The 19,903-nt window shown below is 42.2% G+C and overlaps 1 protein-coding gene across 6 annotated transcripts in view; it reads right to left on the bottom strand.

Moving 5' to 3' along the window:
* The window catches only part of LOC149352643 (phosphatidylserine lipase ABHD16A), a 103,159-nt gene that overhangs the window by 18,500 nt on the left and 64,756 nt on the right, over positions 1–19,903 (bottom strand). For all 6 annotated transcript variants that reach the window (XM_089581844.1, XM_089581845.1, XM_089581840.1 and 3 more), the window contains exons 9-17: positions 16,698–16,738; positions 16,495–16,599; positions 13,854–13,967; positions 10,795–10,959; positions 5,694–5,757; positions 4,080–4,143; positions 1,333–1,389; positions 1,195–1,257; positions 1,001–1,074 (exon numbers count right to left, since the gene is read on the bottom strand). In XM_089581844.1, coding sequence (XP_089437970.1) covers positions 1,001–1,074; positions 1,195–1,257; positions 1,333–1,389; positions 4,080–4,143; positions 5,694–5,757; positions 10,795–10,959; positions 13,854–13,967; positions 16,495–16,599; positions 16,698–16,738 — 747 coding nt within the window. The remainder of the gene's footprint in view (positions 1–1,000; positions 1,075–1,194; positions 1,258–1,332; positions 1,390–4,079; positions 4,144–5,693; positions 5,758–10,794; positions 10,960–13,853; positions 13,968–16,494; positions 16,600–16,697; positions 16,739–19,903) is intronic.

Genomic DNA, 19,903 nt, shown 5'->3' with positions numbered 1-19,903 from the left:
TTTTGGCTGCGGAGAACATCGGCAACGGTGCGGCCGGGAGGCAGTTTGGTGTCGTCGAAGGAAGCATTCGTGGATGGCCACAACAGAAAGAAGCCCTTTTCGCGTGCAGCGGAATGCGACAAAGCTTTCGCGGCCGTTTGATGGTTGTGTAAACAAACCGTTCAAGGACGCAGTCAGGCGGTGCTACGCAGAGTGGATGCGCTCAGGTGAGCCTGCAGTGACGCCAACCGGGCGGCTGAAGCGGGCTTAAGAAGTGCGGCATCTCGAACGCCCTCGATGGCACGGAAGATGAGTACATTTGGGATGATTTGTCGGACAAAGAAATGTTCGAAGAAAGCGCTACTGAAGAACAAAGTAATTGAAGTGAAGTGCGGGATGCGATTTGAATAAATGTCTTCTATGAGCTTGTGTTACTCGTATTATACGCGGGTGAAACTTTTTTTCCCATTTCGCGTCTCTAAATCTTAGCCCCGTATTATATTCGGGTTCGTATTATACGCGGGTTTTTACGGTAATTACTCCCTTATTCCACATAAACTCCACCTTGAGAGATTCCGCTAAACAAATTGTACTTACACTGGTCCCGCTTAGAGTTGTTGATCAACATTGCCTTGTCCTGCCATCTGCTAGCAGTCCTGGTTAGCTAATTGGTAGAGTGAGTGCCCCGACTAGACATATGTTAGAATGGGCAAGAAAAAGGAAAAAAATAAAAGTGCCCAGCCCTCCCTGGACAAACAGTGGTCCGAGGGTTGATTCCCGGAGTAGGACAAATTTTTCTTTTACCCCGAAGTTTCCATGAAAGCTGTAGAGCTTTCATTTGCAGCTGTATATAGTGCGTATGGGTGGATGCTTCTAATTAGTTCTTTATAATGCCAATTAACTTAATGCTGTCAATGCCAGTGACTGAGATGCAACTATCTGCCCACCTTAAAGCTACACTTAAGTTTGCAACAGAAAAACACCTATGTGTCAAGAAGCTGTTGCTTAGCATGAAACTTACTCTGGTGACCCCTGTCTCCTGAAAGCCAGTCTCGGAGTGCCCACAGAGTCTCTTCGGTCACAAGCTTTGGGAAGCTGTAAAGAACGTGTCCTGTCATTACATTCTTTCACACAAATGCTATCCGTCAAAAGGCGAAAGAATATGAAGGGAAGATAGAGAAAACAGCTAAGAGTAAAAAATTGTCAAACACTGACCGGTGTCTCAGGAAGCCAATCAGCAAGTCATTTCCCCGGTTGCTTACTATCTGTGCCGACTCCCTGCAGTAATAATGCACAAGTTCATAAACCATTTGAACTGCTTTGCACTATAATGAAAACAAACAAGGCACTTACTGTGTGGAAATGATTTCATCTCGTGTTCGTCTGTACAACAGGACAGGGCCTCCATATCTGAGACCAGATTTGAAGAAACAGAGTTTGAAAGAATATCAGTACCTCAATAACACAACTGATGGTTGTTCATGTGCCACGAAAAACTAAATACAGTGCTATCAGATAAGTATCACCACAAATTCCATAGCCTGAAAACTACTCTTTGACACACAGCTACATTAATCATTCTGTAACACATTACGTCACATAGAAATAAAATGTTGGCAACAAGAAACAACAAAAAGGAGCAACATGACTATTGCAGCAGTGTTACAACTTACAATAAGAATGATATATATATATATTTTTTTTTGCAAAGAAAATCATGCTCCACAAAAAAAAAAAACGAAAATATAACACGAAGAAGAACGCACATATCGCCTGTATTTGCATGAATATAATGATGCAACCACGAATGTAAGAGGGGAGGTTCAAACCCTGGGAAAAATAAAAAAGGGAGCAACATTACAATTACAACGCGACCTTAAACTGTTTAGGCCGGGATGGCATGCGAAAATATGGAAGCAACAGATATGTCAATGTCATCTGAGAGGTAACCCTTCAGAAGGATACGTTAAACCATGCAGCTTCTCGCCATCACTGCCGTGCCACTGCCGATTGGTGTTTTGTACTCCCCAAACTGCGCCTAGTCACCCTTGTTTCTCTACTCCTCACAGCTCTTTCATCAACTCATCTTTCTCAGTGGCCCTTGCCATCTTCTTTCCACACCCACAACCACCCTTTCCTTTGTATGTGTGCCCCACACACTTCATTTTTGCAATTTTGCTATTCAGCATGCACACGAGTGAGAATCAACAAGCACCGAGGCTGACCACAATGTAAAAAGAGAGAGACCGCACCACCAGGCTTACTGGGCCGAGAACACGAATGGACAAACCATGTCTTGCACTCCACAGAATGGAGACATGGGTCACGGCAGTTTGCAAAACTGACAAAATAATTTACCAACGTTGGTGTAAACTGCATTTGCTTGCTGCCATCGTAGATGTTCCTTTCACTGTCATTTGCATTCATCATTACCTGACATAAAACTTTCACAAGGTTGGGCCGAATTTCAAGTAACACAACACTAGCTTACAAATGGCTGCCGTAATGAGTTCGTCATATTTATCAAGGTCAACCACTGCAACAGCTTCATTACATGGAGTACACAAATACACATGGTTCAATGGGGCACTGTTGGGAAATTACCAAACTTCGTAATATTGAGGAATTTGCTACATGGAGATTTATTACAGCAAGGTTTACCTTATAGTACGAGGTGTGTACCTAAGCAGATGGCGTCAGGAAAATAGCTTGGCATTAAAATCATGCAAATACAAAATTCAACAGCAACTATTGTAGCAGCACTAGCGAAACCACACTAGATTTTGTTTGGTCACTTGATTTCAGCTTCAACATTGATGCTCACAAAGATGGCAACTTGGTGGGTGCTACGAAGTGAGCCATGATGTTCCAGATTTACAGCAGAACAGTAACATGCAGATGTATTTTGCTGACAACGATTTTCTTTGTACATTTAAGGCCTTGGCAGCATATGGAGAACTAGTTTAGCTGTCTATTGTTTCATTCATCCATTCATTCATGCTGCATCAAATTTTCACCTAAACAACTGGACACCTCGGTCTGATCCACTGATAAAGACTTAAAACAATACTACTTTTGTTAAGGAGCCTTGTTTTTAGTGAAAAACATTGGAGAGAGAGCAGCTGTGAACTTCTTATGCTTACAATAGGCTACAATTTTTTATTTTATGCTCAACAAGTTTTGCAATAAGCCAGATAAAAATATAGTATGAGCGGGAGTATCCCAGTTAATAGGATAAAAGACAGGGCCCAAAACATCAAGCAAAAAAAAAAAAAAAAAACCAGCGTTCCACCACATTGCACCGGTGTCAGCCCACCAAAGCAATAAATTTTGATAAGCTGAGACTGATAGTTTCTAGGGGTTTAACGTCCCAATGTGACTCAGGCTATAAGGGACGCCGTAGTGAAGGGCAACGGAAATTTCAACCACCTGGGGTTCTTTGATGTGCCCTGACATCGCACAGTACACAGGCCTCTAGAATCTCACCTCTAGAATTTTGTGACTTGAAGAGATGACACACATCCTGTATTTTGTACTTTTGATTGCAGTAGCCTAGTTTAATACAGCTTAATGTTTCTGCACGCATATCTTCTTCAGCAACACTCAAAACTAAGACTATCAGTCTTTGATGCAAGATATTCAGAACCAATAAAAATTATACCCGTACCACAAGCGCACAAGAAATGGCAGTAAATTTGTTAATGCCATTATTTTTGGAGTTGGTGCTACATGTCCATATTTATTTGCATTATATAACATAATGATGACAATGCTTGCAAGGCAGTCAGAAATTTCACCTGAATATAAACAGTGCTAATGAGCACAATATCTCAGCAAAGTCAAATGTAACATAAAAATTATTTTGCGGAAAATACCGCTGTCTTTGCTTGATAAGTCGAAAAAGTAAGGCGAACTCAGTAGGCCGCGAATAGCAGTACGGCTAATGCTATTAAATTTATGTCTGTGGCACTGTACGAATGCCATCAAAACTTAAGGCAATAAGCGCTTAATGGCATTAAATTTGTCCTTGTGGCATGGGCACTGTCTCTCTTCTCACAGTAAGGAAAGAGTTGAAACTGTCATCACACTGTTTGAAATACCTGTTCAGTTGTTCCAGATTGTTCAAGTTCAGGTATCCTCTGATTGTCCTCCTAACAATGGGCTCTGAAAAAGAAAATCGGAAGAAAATACTACATTAACACCCAAAAGACCTTAAGTAAAACTAAAATTGTCATTCACTTGGTGCTTTTGTCCATAAGGAAAAACTAATTGGAAATAAATCTACAAATTTCTTAATACAACAATCTTTCTGAGATACAGTAAATGAAATAAACTAAACAAAGTAGGCAGGAAATAGCCATTATGCACAGGTGAGGTCATAATGACTTTAAATGTACAATGCCTCAAGGGGGGGATGTGGGGCGAGAGGTAAACATTTTAACCACTATGCCGATTTCAGTGAAAAATGCAGGAATGATGTATCCTTATGCCACTACCCCGTATTCGAAATTTCGGTATTATATCTTGAGCAACAAAAAGTTATTCACATCACAATGAGCTAGAGCGTGTGTCAGGTTTAGGAAAACTATCATTTTAAAAAATATTCGTAATTGTCCACCATCAAGTGTTGTTTGTAAATGATGCCTATACCTTGTTGTGCGACCAGCTGTGATTCTGGCTTACTGTGGGTATTCTTCAAAAAGCTGATGGTTACTGTGATGGATGACCTGACTGAGATTCATTAGCAGCTTTGGCAAAGAGCAAAAAGGCCAACAACTTAGGGGCGATTTTCAATCATTTTTTAAATTAAGTACTTGACCACTTTCAATTTTCTTCCCTCTTTGCACATCGGTGCACTATGCATATGATGGAAGATGCTTACTGGATGTCATAACACCATCATATTAAATACAATTACTCTCTTGAATTTTGGAGACCCAAATTTTGCCTGCTCTTAACAATACACGGTGCAACTTGATAATTCAAAATTCCAGTTCATTCGAACTGAGGCTTCAGTCCCGTCCTAACAACATGTTTTTCAATAAGGCAAAACAACTATTACTCTAACATGCTATGCAGCTGCCCTGCCCCAATCGGGGAAATGCATAAGTACAGATTCGTTCCCAGCCCAGCCGTGAGCAGCTGTGCGCCAGTAATTGCGGTAATCAATCACTTGACGGTCTTAAGTGCATGATTACCACTGTGCTGCTGGTACTGTGTGCATGCATGGTTTGCCATTATCACCCATACCATCTGCCATCAGCCCATCGCTAATTTGCAGCTGTGCTCTCACTGCCCAGCGTGTGCAATTAAGGCAAGTAGAGGCATCCATCACAGTACCCATTGATCCACTCCCTTTTCCCCAGCACCTCATGGCAGGAGACCGATTTATTCTAGAAAATGCAGCAAAACAGCAGCCAAGTAACACCAATGTAGTGCCAACGCAAATCAGAGGCCACAGATCCATTACTTTCACTCAGTGTTGAGTGGCTGTGTGTATTGGCTGTGTATTTGAAAAGGCCTTGTACACACTGATGCGTCTCCAGTGTGGTTAAAGCTGCAATTCAGTGCAGTGCGCCATACCTTCATTCTTATCGGCTTCCCTTTAGTTCAAAGCTCTGCATTACTCGAAAAAAATTTTCAGCCCCCTTTCAGTTTGCATTATAGAGATTCAACAGTATTCAAAATACTTCAAAAATAAATATAAGGCTTACCCCAGCTAGGAGGCATTTTGGATGCAGCAAGTGGGAGAACATCGTCGAAAGTAGCATCCAGTATCTATATGCAAAAAAAAAAAGAACAAACAAAAGTGACCCAAAGCAATAGCTCAGCTTGCACACAACACTAATATGCCATTAATTAAAGAACCGAAACGTCCTTAATATATCACTTCAGTTTTTTTTTTAAGGGAATAACTTCAAGCCGTGAATATATCATGCGTGCACATGACGAATACAACTATTGTGTTTGCAACATTTGCAGAATATAGATTACTTATTGTCCTCCACTTCTTGACATGTCAACTCGCCAAGCAAAGCAAGTGACATGCCATTGCCATAGCATATGTCAAACAAGCATAAGCCCTGCCAACCACTCTGTCAACACACTAGCATTTACACTAAAAAAAGAAGCGCACCGTTGGGGATATTTTGTTTTCTTATAATAAAGTTGTTCCTCCTCTTCCCCTAATTTATTTAATGCCCTATGGACTTCATGAGTGTAATAAGTGATAAAAAAAAGTAGAACATCAGCGTGCAGTAAATCTTTTTTTCTTTTCCTATGTTCTGTGAAAGAAGCTTTTAGTATTTCTAATTTAAACTATACATATTAACATGTATTTGAAAATATATGATTAAATTTGCATTCAATTTTTACTATTCGCCTTTGCTTCATAACTAAAAATCTGATAATTGAAATCCTCTTTCTGATTTCATTTCTGGCAGGAAAAAAAAAAAGGAAAAACCGACATGTGCAGGCCTCATGATAGTGAGCTCAACCCTTCACGTACTCTGTACACAATTGTGTACACACCGAAAATCCTTTCCCAAGAGTGTGTGCTTCACCTATCAATGATTTCATTGCTTCAGTTGAACTAAGCATCAATCATGTCAAAAATAGGTTGGTTTTCTAAGCCATATAGTGAACATAGTAAATAATACACCACAGAAGAGCGAATTGGGTAGCACTCAACATCCGTCATTTTCTTGCAGACAGATTCTGCCACGAGTAACAAATCAATATTTTTTTCTAAATTTCAACATCAATGTGCACCTTCAAAAGGAAAAATTATTCCACTGTAACTTAGGTGTTTAACAAGACAAATCCTGGCATTTCAATGTTATTACTAACAGCCACTTTGACATTTGGTACGAAATTTTGCACATCTCTGTAAAGAGTAACCACTGGCTCCTTGCACTGGAAAATTAACAAATTATTTTTCCTGAGGTGTGAAAAAAATATTAGGTTTCAATGGAAACAAAAAATTTCGCATGAAAGGGTTAAGGTCACTAGCCTGATGACTTAAAAACTGAAATTAAGCATCACATGCTTTTCTCTTGCAGTAAAGGATAATGAAGAGCACAATGATAGCGTAATTCAGGAAGGTTGAACAATTGAGACCACCTATGATAAATAACCTCAGGGAGCTTTTTGGTCACCTTGAGTCGATGACAGCATTTCTTTCCTTTTGTGTACCTCTCTTTATTTGAAGAAACAATTTTTTTTAAATTTCAAGTTGGACAATTTCCAAAAAGGAAAATGCTGCAAACTGGAATGTTAACTTGGCTGCATGGCTTCGTCAGTAGTGTTCATGATGCAGTGAAGTCAGAAAAATCCTTGTCAAAACCATCATAAGTATGCTGAGTGGCCTACGATAGTGATTGCAAGCAATGGCTGCCCACAGAATTCACCAGAACTCAGGTCACGAAAACAACAAACTTAACACATGACTATGCAATAAATGTTTTGAGCAGCAGACAGACTAGGCACAAAAAATATAAGCAGAAAAGTGCTGAAAAGAATACTACCACTGTCTACGTCCCCACTCAAGCATCAAAATTTTCATAGTGCATTTTTGCTTTCGAATGATGCACTAAGGCAAGGCATTAGTAAACATGAATCGCCACGTGAAATTCATCTACGTTTCATGCCTAGCTAATACAGTCAACAACTTTTTTTTTTTTTTTTACTCTTTAGGGACTGCGAAAACGGCTGAAAAAATCAGGCAGTCCGAGAAATCAAACAACACCATAATCACTTCACGTCAACTTCTAATTTCCAGCAAGGTGGAAGAAGGGGTGAGCAGTTTTGTGCATTCTGATGCTTCACATGATTAAGTTAAGCAGTGCGTTGTGTACATAGATGACAGGCTACAACTGCTTTCATGAGCTTGGCTTTCGATGGCTGTACTACTGTCGCCATCTTGTAAACAAACGCGTAGGCTGCAGCGAAGTCCAACTGAAAAAGCGAACCTGACGCTATGTGCCTGCCATACGAAGGGTGCAAAACAGAAATGCGAAGATGGCGACAGAGATATGGAAGAGCCGACAAATGGCTGAAACAAGCACTCCACCGGCACCGGCCTTCATCATCAGGCCTAGCGACTAAGCCGAAAACCCATCTCGAAACCTGCAGTACATAAGTTATTCCATGCACTCTGCTGTGGCTTGCGTAAAATAAGAGCCATTTTACTTGTTATCAAAACACAAGTTTTGACGGGGTTGCAACAGAACAGTTGGGGCTGCAGTGCATTTTGTCACAGGTATGGGCTCCTTACTTTGAAAAGCATTGTCATTTTTTTTTCTGCTCAGTCTCCGTGAAGCCGTACGTCTCCCATGCACTTCACTGCTACAACTTTGCATATTCGGGACAAAAGAATCTGGCACAGATGAGTTTCGCAAACTTTGACCACTATTCAAACTTTAGGAGAGGACGACATCCAAAACACTACCAGCTTACAACCACACGTGCGTAATGCGTGCAACCGCGGAAAATATCACCCCCACCGTTGAACAGGCGCCCCTTTTTTAGCTTGGATTCCGCTTTATTTGATCGAGTTTTCAATCCCCTTGAAGTACGAATTGACGAGGTTTCACTATACACTTTATACGGCGGCTTGGAAATAGACCTTTTCACAAATTCTGCAGCGCCACCAAGCGGCCGCGCAAAGCACTCTGGGAAAACGGAGCGCCGCGCTCGCATCTTTTCGTCCGTCTCTCCGACTGTGCCTGATCACCGGAAAGCCTTTCTCTGCCATCTCGTCGCCATCGCTGTTTCTTATACCTGTGCTACACGGGAACGTTCAAATGACATCTGAGCAGAATTACATTCGAGAATTGGAATGACATTCGGACTCGACGGACGCGCGCGGTGCTACACGACACTTTCCAAACGCATTCAAAGCCTCAGCTCGTTTTCAGTGTACAACGACGACGACGGTCACACTAGTCCGACAACGACACTTTATATATCACGCTCAACAGCAGCATGTTATTATAGTGAAATATCTAGTTTACTATGATATGATTGCAGTGGGACAAGTTTTCCAGGCCAACGACACCGACGAATCCGATCGGCAGACGGTCAGCCTTGTCGGCGGCTGAGCGAAAGCACAGCGATGAGGCGGCAATGTGAATATGTTCGCGCTTCTAAATGAGCGAAACGAACGGCTATATTTCACATATCCACACCTGAACACTCCCCAGCGATAAGCGCATGCCAAATTTAATTTCCGTCGACGACGACTCGCTTCCCTTCCGCGACGACTAGGCCTAGCGAGTCCGCAGGTTTGGATCTGCGATTGCGGCGGTTGTTAAGAGCGAATCATAAGCTTTAGCGAATGAAAATGGTCACCGAGTGTAGTTTTGGCAACAGTGACCTGAAATCAACTATTGCTTACATCGCAGGGCAAGCATATGATGAACGGGAAACGCCGGTGTGACCCAAACTGCCGAGCCGTGCTTTACGGCCAGCAGCAGTCGTCGCTGTCGCTAGCTTGTGGATAACGAGTTAGGCCGTTTCAGTTAAAGCGAACGGTCGCCAAACATACTTCTGGATAAAGTAGTTTAAAATAAAGTACTGGCCACGTCGGAGGAAGCCGGGGCAAGAAGCGAGAAGCGCCGGTTTTGCGCGATGTCAACAGCCCGCTGTCAAGTGTTTCTCAGGCGTGCGATCGCATCATCGCTTCCCACACATTATCGCACTGCGTAAACAAGCACGGCTACTGTCGGTAAAAAAGAAAACAGGTTGGTAAATAGAACTAAAGCGCCGGTTGCGTCTTATGTCATGAAAACGGGCACTAGCTGTTCGTACGCAGTGATGTAAACAACAGTATGAGTGCACTCGTGCTCATCGGCGCCCTCCTGAGAAATTTCATGCTGACGCGGTAGATGTTCATTGCTGCAATATTATCTTCAAGCACTCCCTTAGACAGACTAACAGATAACCACCACAGCAGTGCGCTACAACATTTTGCTAAGAGGCAACCAACAACGCGCACGAGAAGATGCACAACGCCTGAACACGGCGGCACAACACAGCAACACGCTTGACAGCAGCCGACGCGGGAGGCGATCGCTCCTTTCTCCCATCATGCTTTGCGCGAATCCGCTAGGGGATGGCGCGGCGCTGCAATTTGTGGAAAGGTCTATTGGCAGTGGTGCCACGGCAAGTGCAAATGAAGCCCAAAAAATCGAGTAATCAGTTGTGATGCATTTGAAATTTCAGGCACTCTCATACACTGGCTCTATGGGGCATGTTTCGATATTGCAAAGAAGTCCAAATAATCAAGTGTGTCCAAAAAAGCAGGGGTCCGAATTTTCGATTGTCAACTGTAACTGAATTTATTCTATGCAGTTTCGGTTCCAGCTGCTGAAAGACAGTTACGACATCACAAGTGAGCACCAGATCATGTAAGGCGTACAAAAACTGCAATATAATAGCTCTTTTTCTCACTTGTTGCCATTCCAACTCCAGGAACAGATTAGCATAAGAGTTTGAATGAATTAAAATGACAAAACAGTGGCGACACTGCAGATTCTATATGCTTCACATGATCTCATACTCTTGATGTCACAACCATTGTCCGGCAACTGAAACCAAAACATACTACAAAAGAAAAAAATTCAATTACAAATTATTTATTGAGCAGTGACTAACTCCACATGCTGATCCATGTTGACTAATGTCGCATGCATCATTCCAGAGCAAAAACACACTTCAAAAAATTTAGCGCCTCCATTCCTTCAAAGAATGCATTTACAAGGAATATAATGTGCACATCCCCTATAGAGATGCCCACAAAACAAAGCCACAGACCAGGCCTTTGATGTCAGGATAGTTCATGGCTGCCCAAGTGGCGCAGTAAGCTCCTATGGACCAGGCATACACAATGATATCTTCAGGAGCAAAGCCAAGTCGATGAATGGCAAACTGCATGACTACATCCACAGCATTCTTTTCCTGGTCTGGAAAAGGCACTCCCTGCAAAGAGACAAATGCTGAAGAACGAAGGCCTCCATTCTTAAGCAACTATGGCAAAAGACAGTTCACCATAAATTCAAGCATGGCTATACTTATCAACACGCACTGGAACACTGGTCACAAACAAACACATTTCATATAGCAGTGAGCACGTCTGGTATTCACTCAGCTCAGTAAGAAAGGAGAAGCATATAAGATTAAAGATGTCACAGAAGACAATGCTTCAAGGAGCCCACAATCAATTCATGCTCAGTGAAAATTGCTTGTATTTAACAGACAGCTCTAAACAGTCTAATTAAAGCAGCAAATTTTTTTGAAGAGGTCACAAACAGTTAAAACGGTTCAAATTGGGTCCTTACCCACCAACATAACCTTTAATTATTTGAATTTTATGATTGCCCACTGGTTCACGCCTCCAATAATAAATAATAAGTTATACAGCCTAGCCCAGTTATAATGCAGTCAGCGGGAAATGGAAATTGCTTCACTATATCTGCTATTTCGGTATATCTGGACTATATATAAAAAAAAGACACAAATACGGGCAAATTTATTTATTAACGCTCAAAAAAGTGGTTCAGAGTTCCCTGAACCCATTTTGCGAGTGCGGACATCAGGATCGCAGTATCGGTGTCGTCCAACTGCGAATCGAAGTTTTGGCCAACTCTGCACTCCCGAGGTACATATGTATAGTGTCAACCGCTGCGATAGCCGCTGCGGAGGTCACTGGCTTAGAGGCACAACCAGCGTCACCGCAACCGTTGTCAGAGATGACAGGCTGTCTACCGTGGTCCCTTCCATGGCACACCCAGGAATTTCGTCAAGTCGTCAAGTTCCCCATGGCAACGAGGTCGTCATCAGCAAAAACGAAGTCCATGTGGCCCAGACCTGGAGGCACAAGGTCCAATCTGCTAGCGGACACCCAAAGCTGATCCAAGCAGGCTGCCGTGGCAGCACCATCAGCCTTGGCGGTAATGTCAACCATGGCAGCTTCGTCCCCAGCAGGTGCCGCGCATCCACGCTGCTGTTTCAGGAGAAGCCGGCTTCCTCAAAGCAGTGGGCAATGGCCAGGCGCTTCACATCTCTCCAGGCACCACTTGCAAAGAAGATCGTCTTCACCAAAAGGATCTTCATGTCAGCCACGTTGTCGGCAGGCACTCGATCACTCGGTGCCGATAGTGGACCTTAAAGGTGGCAATAATCCCTTGGTCTATGGGCTGCAGCTTGGAGGTAGTAGTCGGGGGGCAGGAACAAAACCTTGACAGTGCTCAAATGTGTGTTGATGTGATGCGCAGTGCAGCTGTCAAGCTACATCAGCACCATGCGCTTCCTTCGGACCATCTCTTGTCGAAGCCTGCAAGCCACTTGACAAAAATGTCTCGCATCATCCATGCCTTCTTGTTGCTCACATACGTCACTGGCATAAAAAGCACCTTGGCGAAGACACGTGGTTTCTTGGCTTTGGCAATGACCAGCAAGTCTCGCTTGTCTGAACAATCAATGTTCGTGCAGATCAGCACCACGATCCGGTTTTTGCTGGCTTTTCTTCCCACGCATTTGTCTGTTTTGGTTGCAAGAGTCTTTGATGGCAACAGCTGGAAGAACTTTGGAAGAACTGTCCCGTTTCATCTGTGTTGTAGATGTCTTTGTCAAACTGCTCTCCATGAAGTCATGAAAAAAAAAATCGTTTCTCTTCTTTTTCACTTTTTTCTTCCTTTTGCGCTGCCTGCTCGATGCCGTTCAAGGATGGCACCACGTGATAGCGCAACACTAGGGCGGGGAGCAAAGCGATGCAGTGAAGCAACCTTTCGCTTTGCAACAAAGCATACGCCGCCGCGAAGGCTGACGTCAGTCGAGTTTTACTTATTCTCGCGCAAAAATTTGCCTCAGAGGTATAAAAGTGTTGATTAATAGATTATCGTTCGGCTGCAATTAAATCTATTAGCTACATCTGCAGAAGTGCTTTTATGTACTTTGTTAAAACCAGACCCAAACTGCAATGAAAATGAAAAAAAATGGGAATGGGAAATTGAAATTCTTTTCTTATAACCACTATTTCACTATAAGTGGCTTCGCTATAACTGGGCTAGACTATGTATTAACACTATGTTGCAGGCTATCAAACACTGTAGTAGATAGCTCACATTATTTCCTAGCACCTGGGGTTTTTAATGTGCACTACGATGTCTGCACATCAGTACTTATGAATTTTACCTCTAATAAAATATGGCCCTGTTGTCTGGGTTTCACATCTGCAACCCCTTGCCCAACAGCAGATTGGCATAGCATCAACGACAGGGCACGGGAGTATGAGAAATTGCTAGAAAATGGAGGGGGGTCGCATTTGCAGCCCCACTGCAAAAAATGCGAGCGTGAGCCAGAGCTTAGCAGTATTAGGCTCCTAGGCAGGAGTCACAATCAGGTGATGCATGAGATACTTGAGGCCTTTTTGATTAAAAAGAAGGGAAGCGCATGCGTTAGCGACACCTCTATAGCCTTTTGAAGAAATGAAATTTCCTAGGGTAAATAAAATCTTGCGTGAGTTGGTGGTTGTTCATTCTAAAACGGTGCAAAAAAGACATGGACAACAGGAAGAGATGTACAAACGGGTGACTCACAACTTGTGAGTCAGCGCCCATTTGTACGTCTCTTCCTGTTGTCCGTGTCTTTTTTGCGCTGTTTTAGAATGAAATTTCCTACCTTGAAAGTTTTTTATAACGGCACGTACCACTCAAGATTTCTTTCATGTCTAGCATGTTGTGCATTAAATAATGGGTGTTGTTTGTTGCCTTTTGTGAGGAGGGGGGAGGGGCTGTTATTTGTTGTTTTTAGTTTTTGACAAGCCTAAATATTACGTGAATACTCTACAAAATGTGCCAAAATGAATTCCTTACTGTACTGCCAGCAAAGCCAGGATGGTTCCAGCCCAGCACAGAGTATCCAGCCTCAATGGGGGTTGTTGCAATGCCATACTCGTAAAAGCCTGCATTGCCCTCACAACACACAACCTGTAACAAACATGAACACCAGTTAGATCCTAAAGGTGTCAGGCAACCACAGGAAAGCTTCAGTGCCTGTCAAAGTATTCAACAACAGCATACTTGAAACAATAATAAATAATATTATCAAGTATATGAAAGCTGCCACACATGCTATTCATTGCAAACAATTCAGTGTTGCCGATAACCTTCGTTCAGATGTGTGCTTTCCTTCCTAAGACATGGGCTAGATTCACAAATTGCCATGCAGTAACACAAGCTGCTTGATCATTTCCTTGGAGAAAAAAAAAAGTGTTATTACAGGAGACCAAATATCAATCAGCTGTAAGGGTTCTTACGAGGGCATAATTGAGGCATACATAGCAGCTTATACTGAAGTCACATGGGCACTTCTGATCCCAATCACACCCAGTCCCGGTTGAAGTTTCGAATGTGTTCCACATGCAACGTTGCTACACGTTCCCACTAGATCCCAATCAGCGAGCTGGCCTGCTAAATGACAGGTGGCACTGCTGCACGCACACCTGGTTGTATAAATGATGGCATACAAATGTGTTTGTGATGAATGAAAAGTAAATAAGAACACTTATAAACTAAATTCCATGCTTGTGATGCAAAACCAGGAGGTTCCATCACAAATGCATATCACACAGCATACCCCTGGTTTGTGCCTGTGGGTGCTATGTTTGTTTACTACCTAGGGGCAGGCGGACGGCATTGAGTGTGTGATCATAATGTTGGAAATCAAGCCACACTGAATAAATTAAAATATAAACTATTTACAAATTTTATAGCATTTATGAATACCTTTCTGTGTGTAATTCTTATTTTGCATTTGACTGTTTCCTGCGCACAAAAGTAGCATTCCTCAACTGCGCTTCAGGTACCAGCTCACTATCAAAGGTGCCCGCCCTAGCGACATTGATATTACATGCCCATTTGTAAATATTGCGTAAATAAACACAGATTGTCTATGTAGCAAGTTTTTGCATGAAAATCCTGAGTTGGCATCAACCCGAAAAACTTTTCTCGGTGGTTGCAGTATAGTAAACCTTAGTAAAGTTTAGGTCATAAAAATGAGGAAAATGAGGAATGAGCGCAGTACAAAAAATTTAAGTTAACTAATTGTAAAAATTATGTCGACTCTGCACTAAGTCTGCACTATACAAATAAAGAGCTTAGTTCTAATAAGAGGAGTCCTGTGCAGTGGCACAGCAGCACAAGAAACTTGGAGAACAAAGATGAGTGTGCAATCACACAAATAATGCGAAGGGTGAAGCAGCCGCCACTATCTGTGCTCCAGCTCAAACACTGCTATCCACAACAAAGAAAGAAAAGAGCCACTAAGAAAGTGGGCAAAAGGAATTCCAGGAGAGTATGGAAAGCCTGAGGTGTTGAAAGCACCTGCTCTTTCCTGCATGCCCCTTCTTTTAGTCTACCTGGCCTTTGTTGCCCTCGGAAACGTGCTCCATCCTAAACCTAGCACCTTCCACCATTATCATGAATTCACCAAGCTTCAAAGCCAGAACCACTGCACATCAGCTACAAGTGCCACGATAGTAGGAATTACAGAGTAACGAGAAGGGAGGAGCACTGAGGCACGCTACTGAAGGAATTATCACAGGTCTGGCACGACCTACGGGCTACACAAACCACTAGCAGATGGCCCTTTTTTCATGCATTACAGGCAAGATTTCTAGAACTTTGCCACAAATAACTTTCGAGGTAGGTGGTGACAAACCCTCTGTCCCGAATGGAGTTTAATTTGCAACATCCTTCGAAACAACCAGTGTGAATTTAAACAACGTATGCGAATTTCATTTACAAAGGGTTTGCTGTATTTTCGCAATATCACCCTTCGTCTACATATGCGTCAAAAACAAGAGGAAAAAGAAAATGTGTTGCACATGCATAAAGATCAAAAAGCCAATTAACAGTAAATGTTCGTGTGGCTGCAGGGGCAAGCCCTTCAAGGTTGCATTTAACTCTAAGTCCAGGTTTCGCTGTCTTTTAGGCTTAGTGCTGGTATATTTTTAACAATAACTTCAACAGTACTACTTGGTGCAGATCAGCACTACCTTTGACAGCTCTTACAACAGTGAATTAATCAAGAATTCAAATATTAGGGATTTCTGTTAAATTATCCGCCAAAATATTTAAACCCAATTCAAAATAGGAATATTGACGCAGCCCCTAGCATTCCACCATACTAAACCAAGGACACCACCTAACACTGCTGTTTACTCTCTTTGGTCCCTGTTTGTAATGGAATTTCTTCACTATATGAAAAACTTGACAACAGTCCAAAATGCTGGTTTTACCTCGACTGGTTCTTTCTTTCACCCTAGTTGTTACATCAAAGCTGGCGTAATGTCGGCAATGAAAGGAAAATGTAGCCTGAGGAGGAAAGGAGTCAGATAGGATGGTAAGATTCAGAAATTTGGAGACACCACAAGACGGCCTGTCTAGAAATGGAAAAGGGCTCATTGGAGATCAATGGGAATGACAACAGTATTCAAATAATGTGGAACCTCACCAGGATGTTTCCATTTGCATAAAGTGTGGAATTCCTTCTGTCGACGAACACAGAGTCAATCTCATTCCCGTCACGAGTGAGCAGCTTGTGTCGGATGGCATTATGCTGAAATAAATGAAGTCACGTCACATACCTCTAACTGAAATGTCAAAGAAAACTGTGCTTAGTAAAGCAACAACAAATAAGTTTTCAGGGACTCTTACCTCTTCGATTAGTCTTGCCCTGCCCTGAATTAGCATGGGTGCTGTAGCAAGTCAAAATTATTATGGATTACAACCAAGCATTAAAGCCAAACAGCATGACAGTACACTGTTATTTTGAGTTCACACTGCAAAATGGCTACGATGACAAAAAGCTGCCAAACAGGTGTTAAATTATGAACAAAAAACTAACGAGAAGGGAGAGGAAACGCTAAGCAGTAATGGAGCATCAGTGAGGGCTTCACTAATGTCAAATGCAATGTTACAACAGCACGACAGCATTCTGTTCCTTTTTGTTAAAATAAATAATTATAAAAAAATTAACTTATAAATATGACGATACAGTTAACCGAGAATATAACTAAACTGAGAAAAGTCCTCGCTTTTTCATTAAATGCAGGTTTTCACTACCTGCAGTTTTTGCGTGCAGCCCCGAAAGGTCAGCGCAGGATGGGAACCGAAATGAGAGTGAGAACTGAATGCACATGGAGTCACCTTGAAAATATTCACAGTGACCCCCCTTATTAGAAGTAACAGAAGTGGGGAAACATTTCGCGATCGCTTTGATAACGCGACTGCAGCAGTAGCTTCCACCATCTCTGCCACAGCTTGCACAACACTGCTACACATGGGATGGGAATTGCGGAGGAGGTGGGGTAGTCAGAGGCACCCGCCTCTTCTCACATGTCCCCTCTCTCCGCCTGCCCAGATGTCGCTATCATGGGAAACGGACTGTCTCACGTTGGCTGCACTGTCCCCGCTCCTGGCTCGCAGCAACGATAGGCGCATACTGCTTATCCCGTCTCTTCTTTGCTCTGTCCTGTTGTTTCGCACTGCTTTTGAGCATGGACTGAGCGCCATGTGGTGTGATGTTACAAAAGCGAAAGCTGCAGAGACAGCTCTGTTTGTCATGTAGAGGCGCTGACAGCACAGGAGCACGGCACATTGTCAATGCGTTTGCTTGTTGCGATTGTAGACGTTTCTCTTATGGCAGTTCGTGTTCACTGCTATGGAAATTCACGTGGTTTGACCATATTTCAAGTAACACAGTACTAGCTAGCATAGAGAGTTTGTTGTATTAGGGCAACTGCCGCAACACCTTCATGTACAGAGGGCAAAACGCTTGTCTAGAACACACTCTGGGCGTGTTTCGGGCATAACACGTGATATCTATAGAAAACATTTGGATAAAAATGGTTTAGATGTAAGCGTGTGCAGTTAAACTTATAGTATGCAGAAGGGTTGAAATGCGGGCCAGTTGGTACATTGTAAACTGAGGAAAAACCAGTCACACAAGACGACGGACAAGAAGAGTGTACACACCACAACGACTGGACTAACAACTGAAGTTTATTGGAAAATACATGGTCCGAGCAAGGCCAGCAGAGGATGCGCAACAGCATCATCACTAATCACTGCGCAAAAGAGACAAAGACAAGAAATCTAAACTATCGTGGACGATCTAAAAAAGCAAATTCTTTTTCAAGTAAGCGCACCGAAGTTGTGCTTATACAATCAGAGCCTACCAAACCGATATGATATGCCTCCAGTATTTCCCGCTCCTGTTTTCCCTTGCCTCTACCAAGATTTTATTAGGATTTTATCATTTTTTGACTTCCTGGTCGCAGCGGCTTTGGGAGGTGTGGAACAGACAGTTCGCTTGTTCTAGACATGCGTTTTGCCCTCTGTACATGGAGTTCACAAATATTGGCGCTTCGATGGGGGAATTAGGGAATTGAGAAACTTCAAGATATTGATAGTTTCGCTACGCAGAGGTTCGTTACAACCAGGTCTAACTGCACTCCTTTTGCTTTCATACTGGTGATGACACGAGCACTGCTATGCGAAAAAGTGTTTTATGGCAAATAAGTAACTGCTGTGTGAAAGAAATCAAGAGTTACTCATCAGGTCACCCATAATTCTAATAACAATTCTGATATCACATGAAACATGTATTGCCACCATATGAAAATACACCTAACCAGCAATGTTACATTGCTGTCAAACAAAAATACAATTAGCCACACTTCATCAAAGCGAAGTTGAAAGGAACCTGAAACCGCAATGTTATAAAGACTGCTTCATTATATTTACAAATGATCTTTGAGTCATAAACATCATACATCAAAAGAGCTGCACTCGTAATTGAAGAACAGGTCGGCACAAAAATGTCAGATGGCAACGTGACTGGATTCGGAATAAAATGTTGATGCTCATTTTATTATATGCAGAAAGACAGAGCAAAGAAGAAAGAGGAAGCAAAGGAAATGCAAAAATTTATTTACATCAGAAAAGCATCACTTTGCTGCACATCGCAACGAGATGTAGGAGCTACGAAATCCTCTACTCGATGACTACTGAACCATGATATGGTATGCTGTGTTTATTGGAAGGAATATTTGATTTTGTTAAAATAAGGTACCAGACACTTAGATTTAATCAAGTTTCCTTGACTACACCAACTACTTTGTCAAAGGAAGTTACAGACCACTTTGTTCTAATATATTTTAACTGTGTACTGACTTGCAGGAACTCATGGGTTCACTACAAAATCTGTGCGCACTTAAAGAAGTGTAGTCACTGAATTTTTGGTTCGGTGTTTTCCTGTTTGTAATGATGCATAAGGCATTGGTATACATGGATTACCACGTAATAGTCCCCTACAACCACTAAATAATTTATATTTTAATTTCTCCTCTCAGCTGTTTTGGTTACAGTTTCAATAGCTAAGCGAGAGATATGATGCCAAAGGCCAGTATAGGTCATGCAAGGCATGAAAAAAACTGCGATATAACCACTGCTTCATCATTTTCAAGAGCCGGAATCACAACTAACAAAGAAGCAGCGATTATATTTGTTTTTTTCTCATGCCTCAAGTGACCTACATTGCCCTTTGATGTCACAGCCATTGCTCGGCTGTTGAAACTAAAACAGGTGAAAGAAGAAGAAATTAAATTATAAATTATTTAGTGGTCACAGGCAAATACCACGTGCTGATAGACGTATATTAATGTCTAACACATCATTAGAAAGAAGAAAACATTAAACCAAAATTTGCAGCCTATCCTCCTTTAAAGGGGTGGAGACACCAAATTTTGAAGCTATAAAAAGCCTGCTATGGGATTCCTTTGTATGCAAGGGCAGTCACTGCCAGGTGTTGGACGCAACAAACGTTTAAAAAATATTTTAATTCGGTTCCAAAGATTACC

The sequence above is a fragment of the Amblyomma mixtum genome, chromosome 3 (assembly GCF_055824585.1).
Source record: "Amblyomma mixtum isolate Tamu chromosome 3, ASM5582458v1, whole genome shotgun sequence".
Taxonomy (NCBI): Eukaryota; Metazoa; Arthropoda; class Arachnida; order Ixodida; family Ixodidae; genus Amblyomma; species Amblyomma mixtum.
This window is presented reverse-complemented; position numbering and strand designations above follow the sequence as displayed.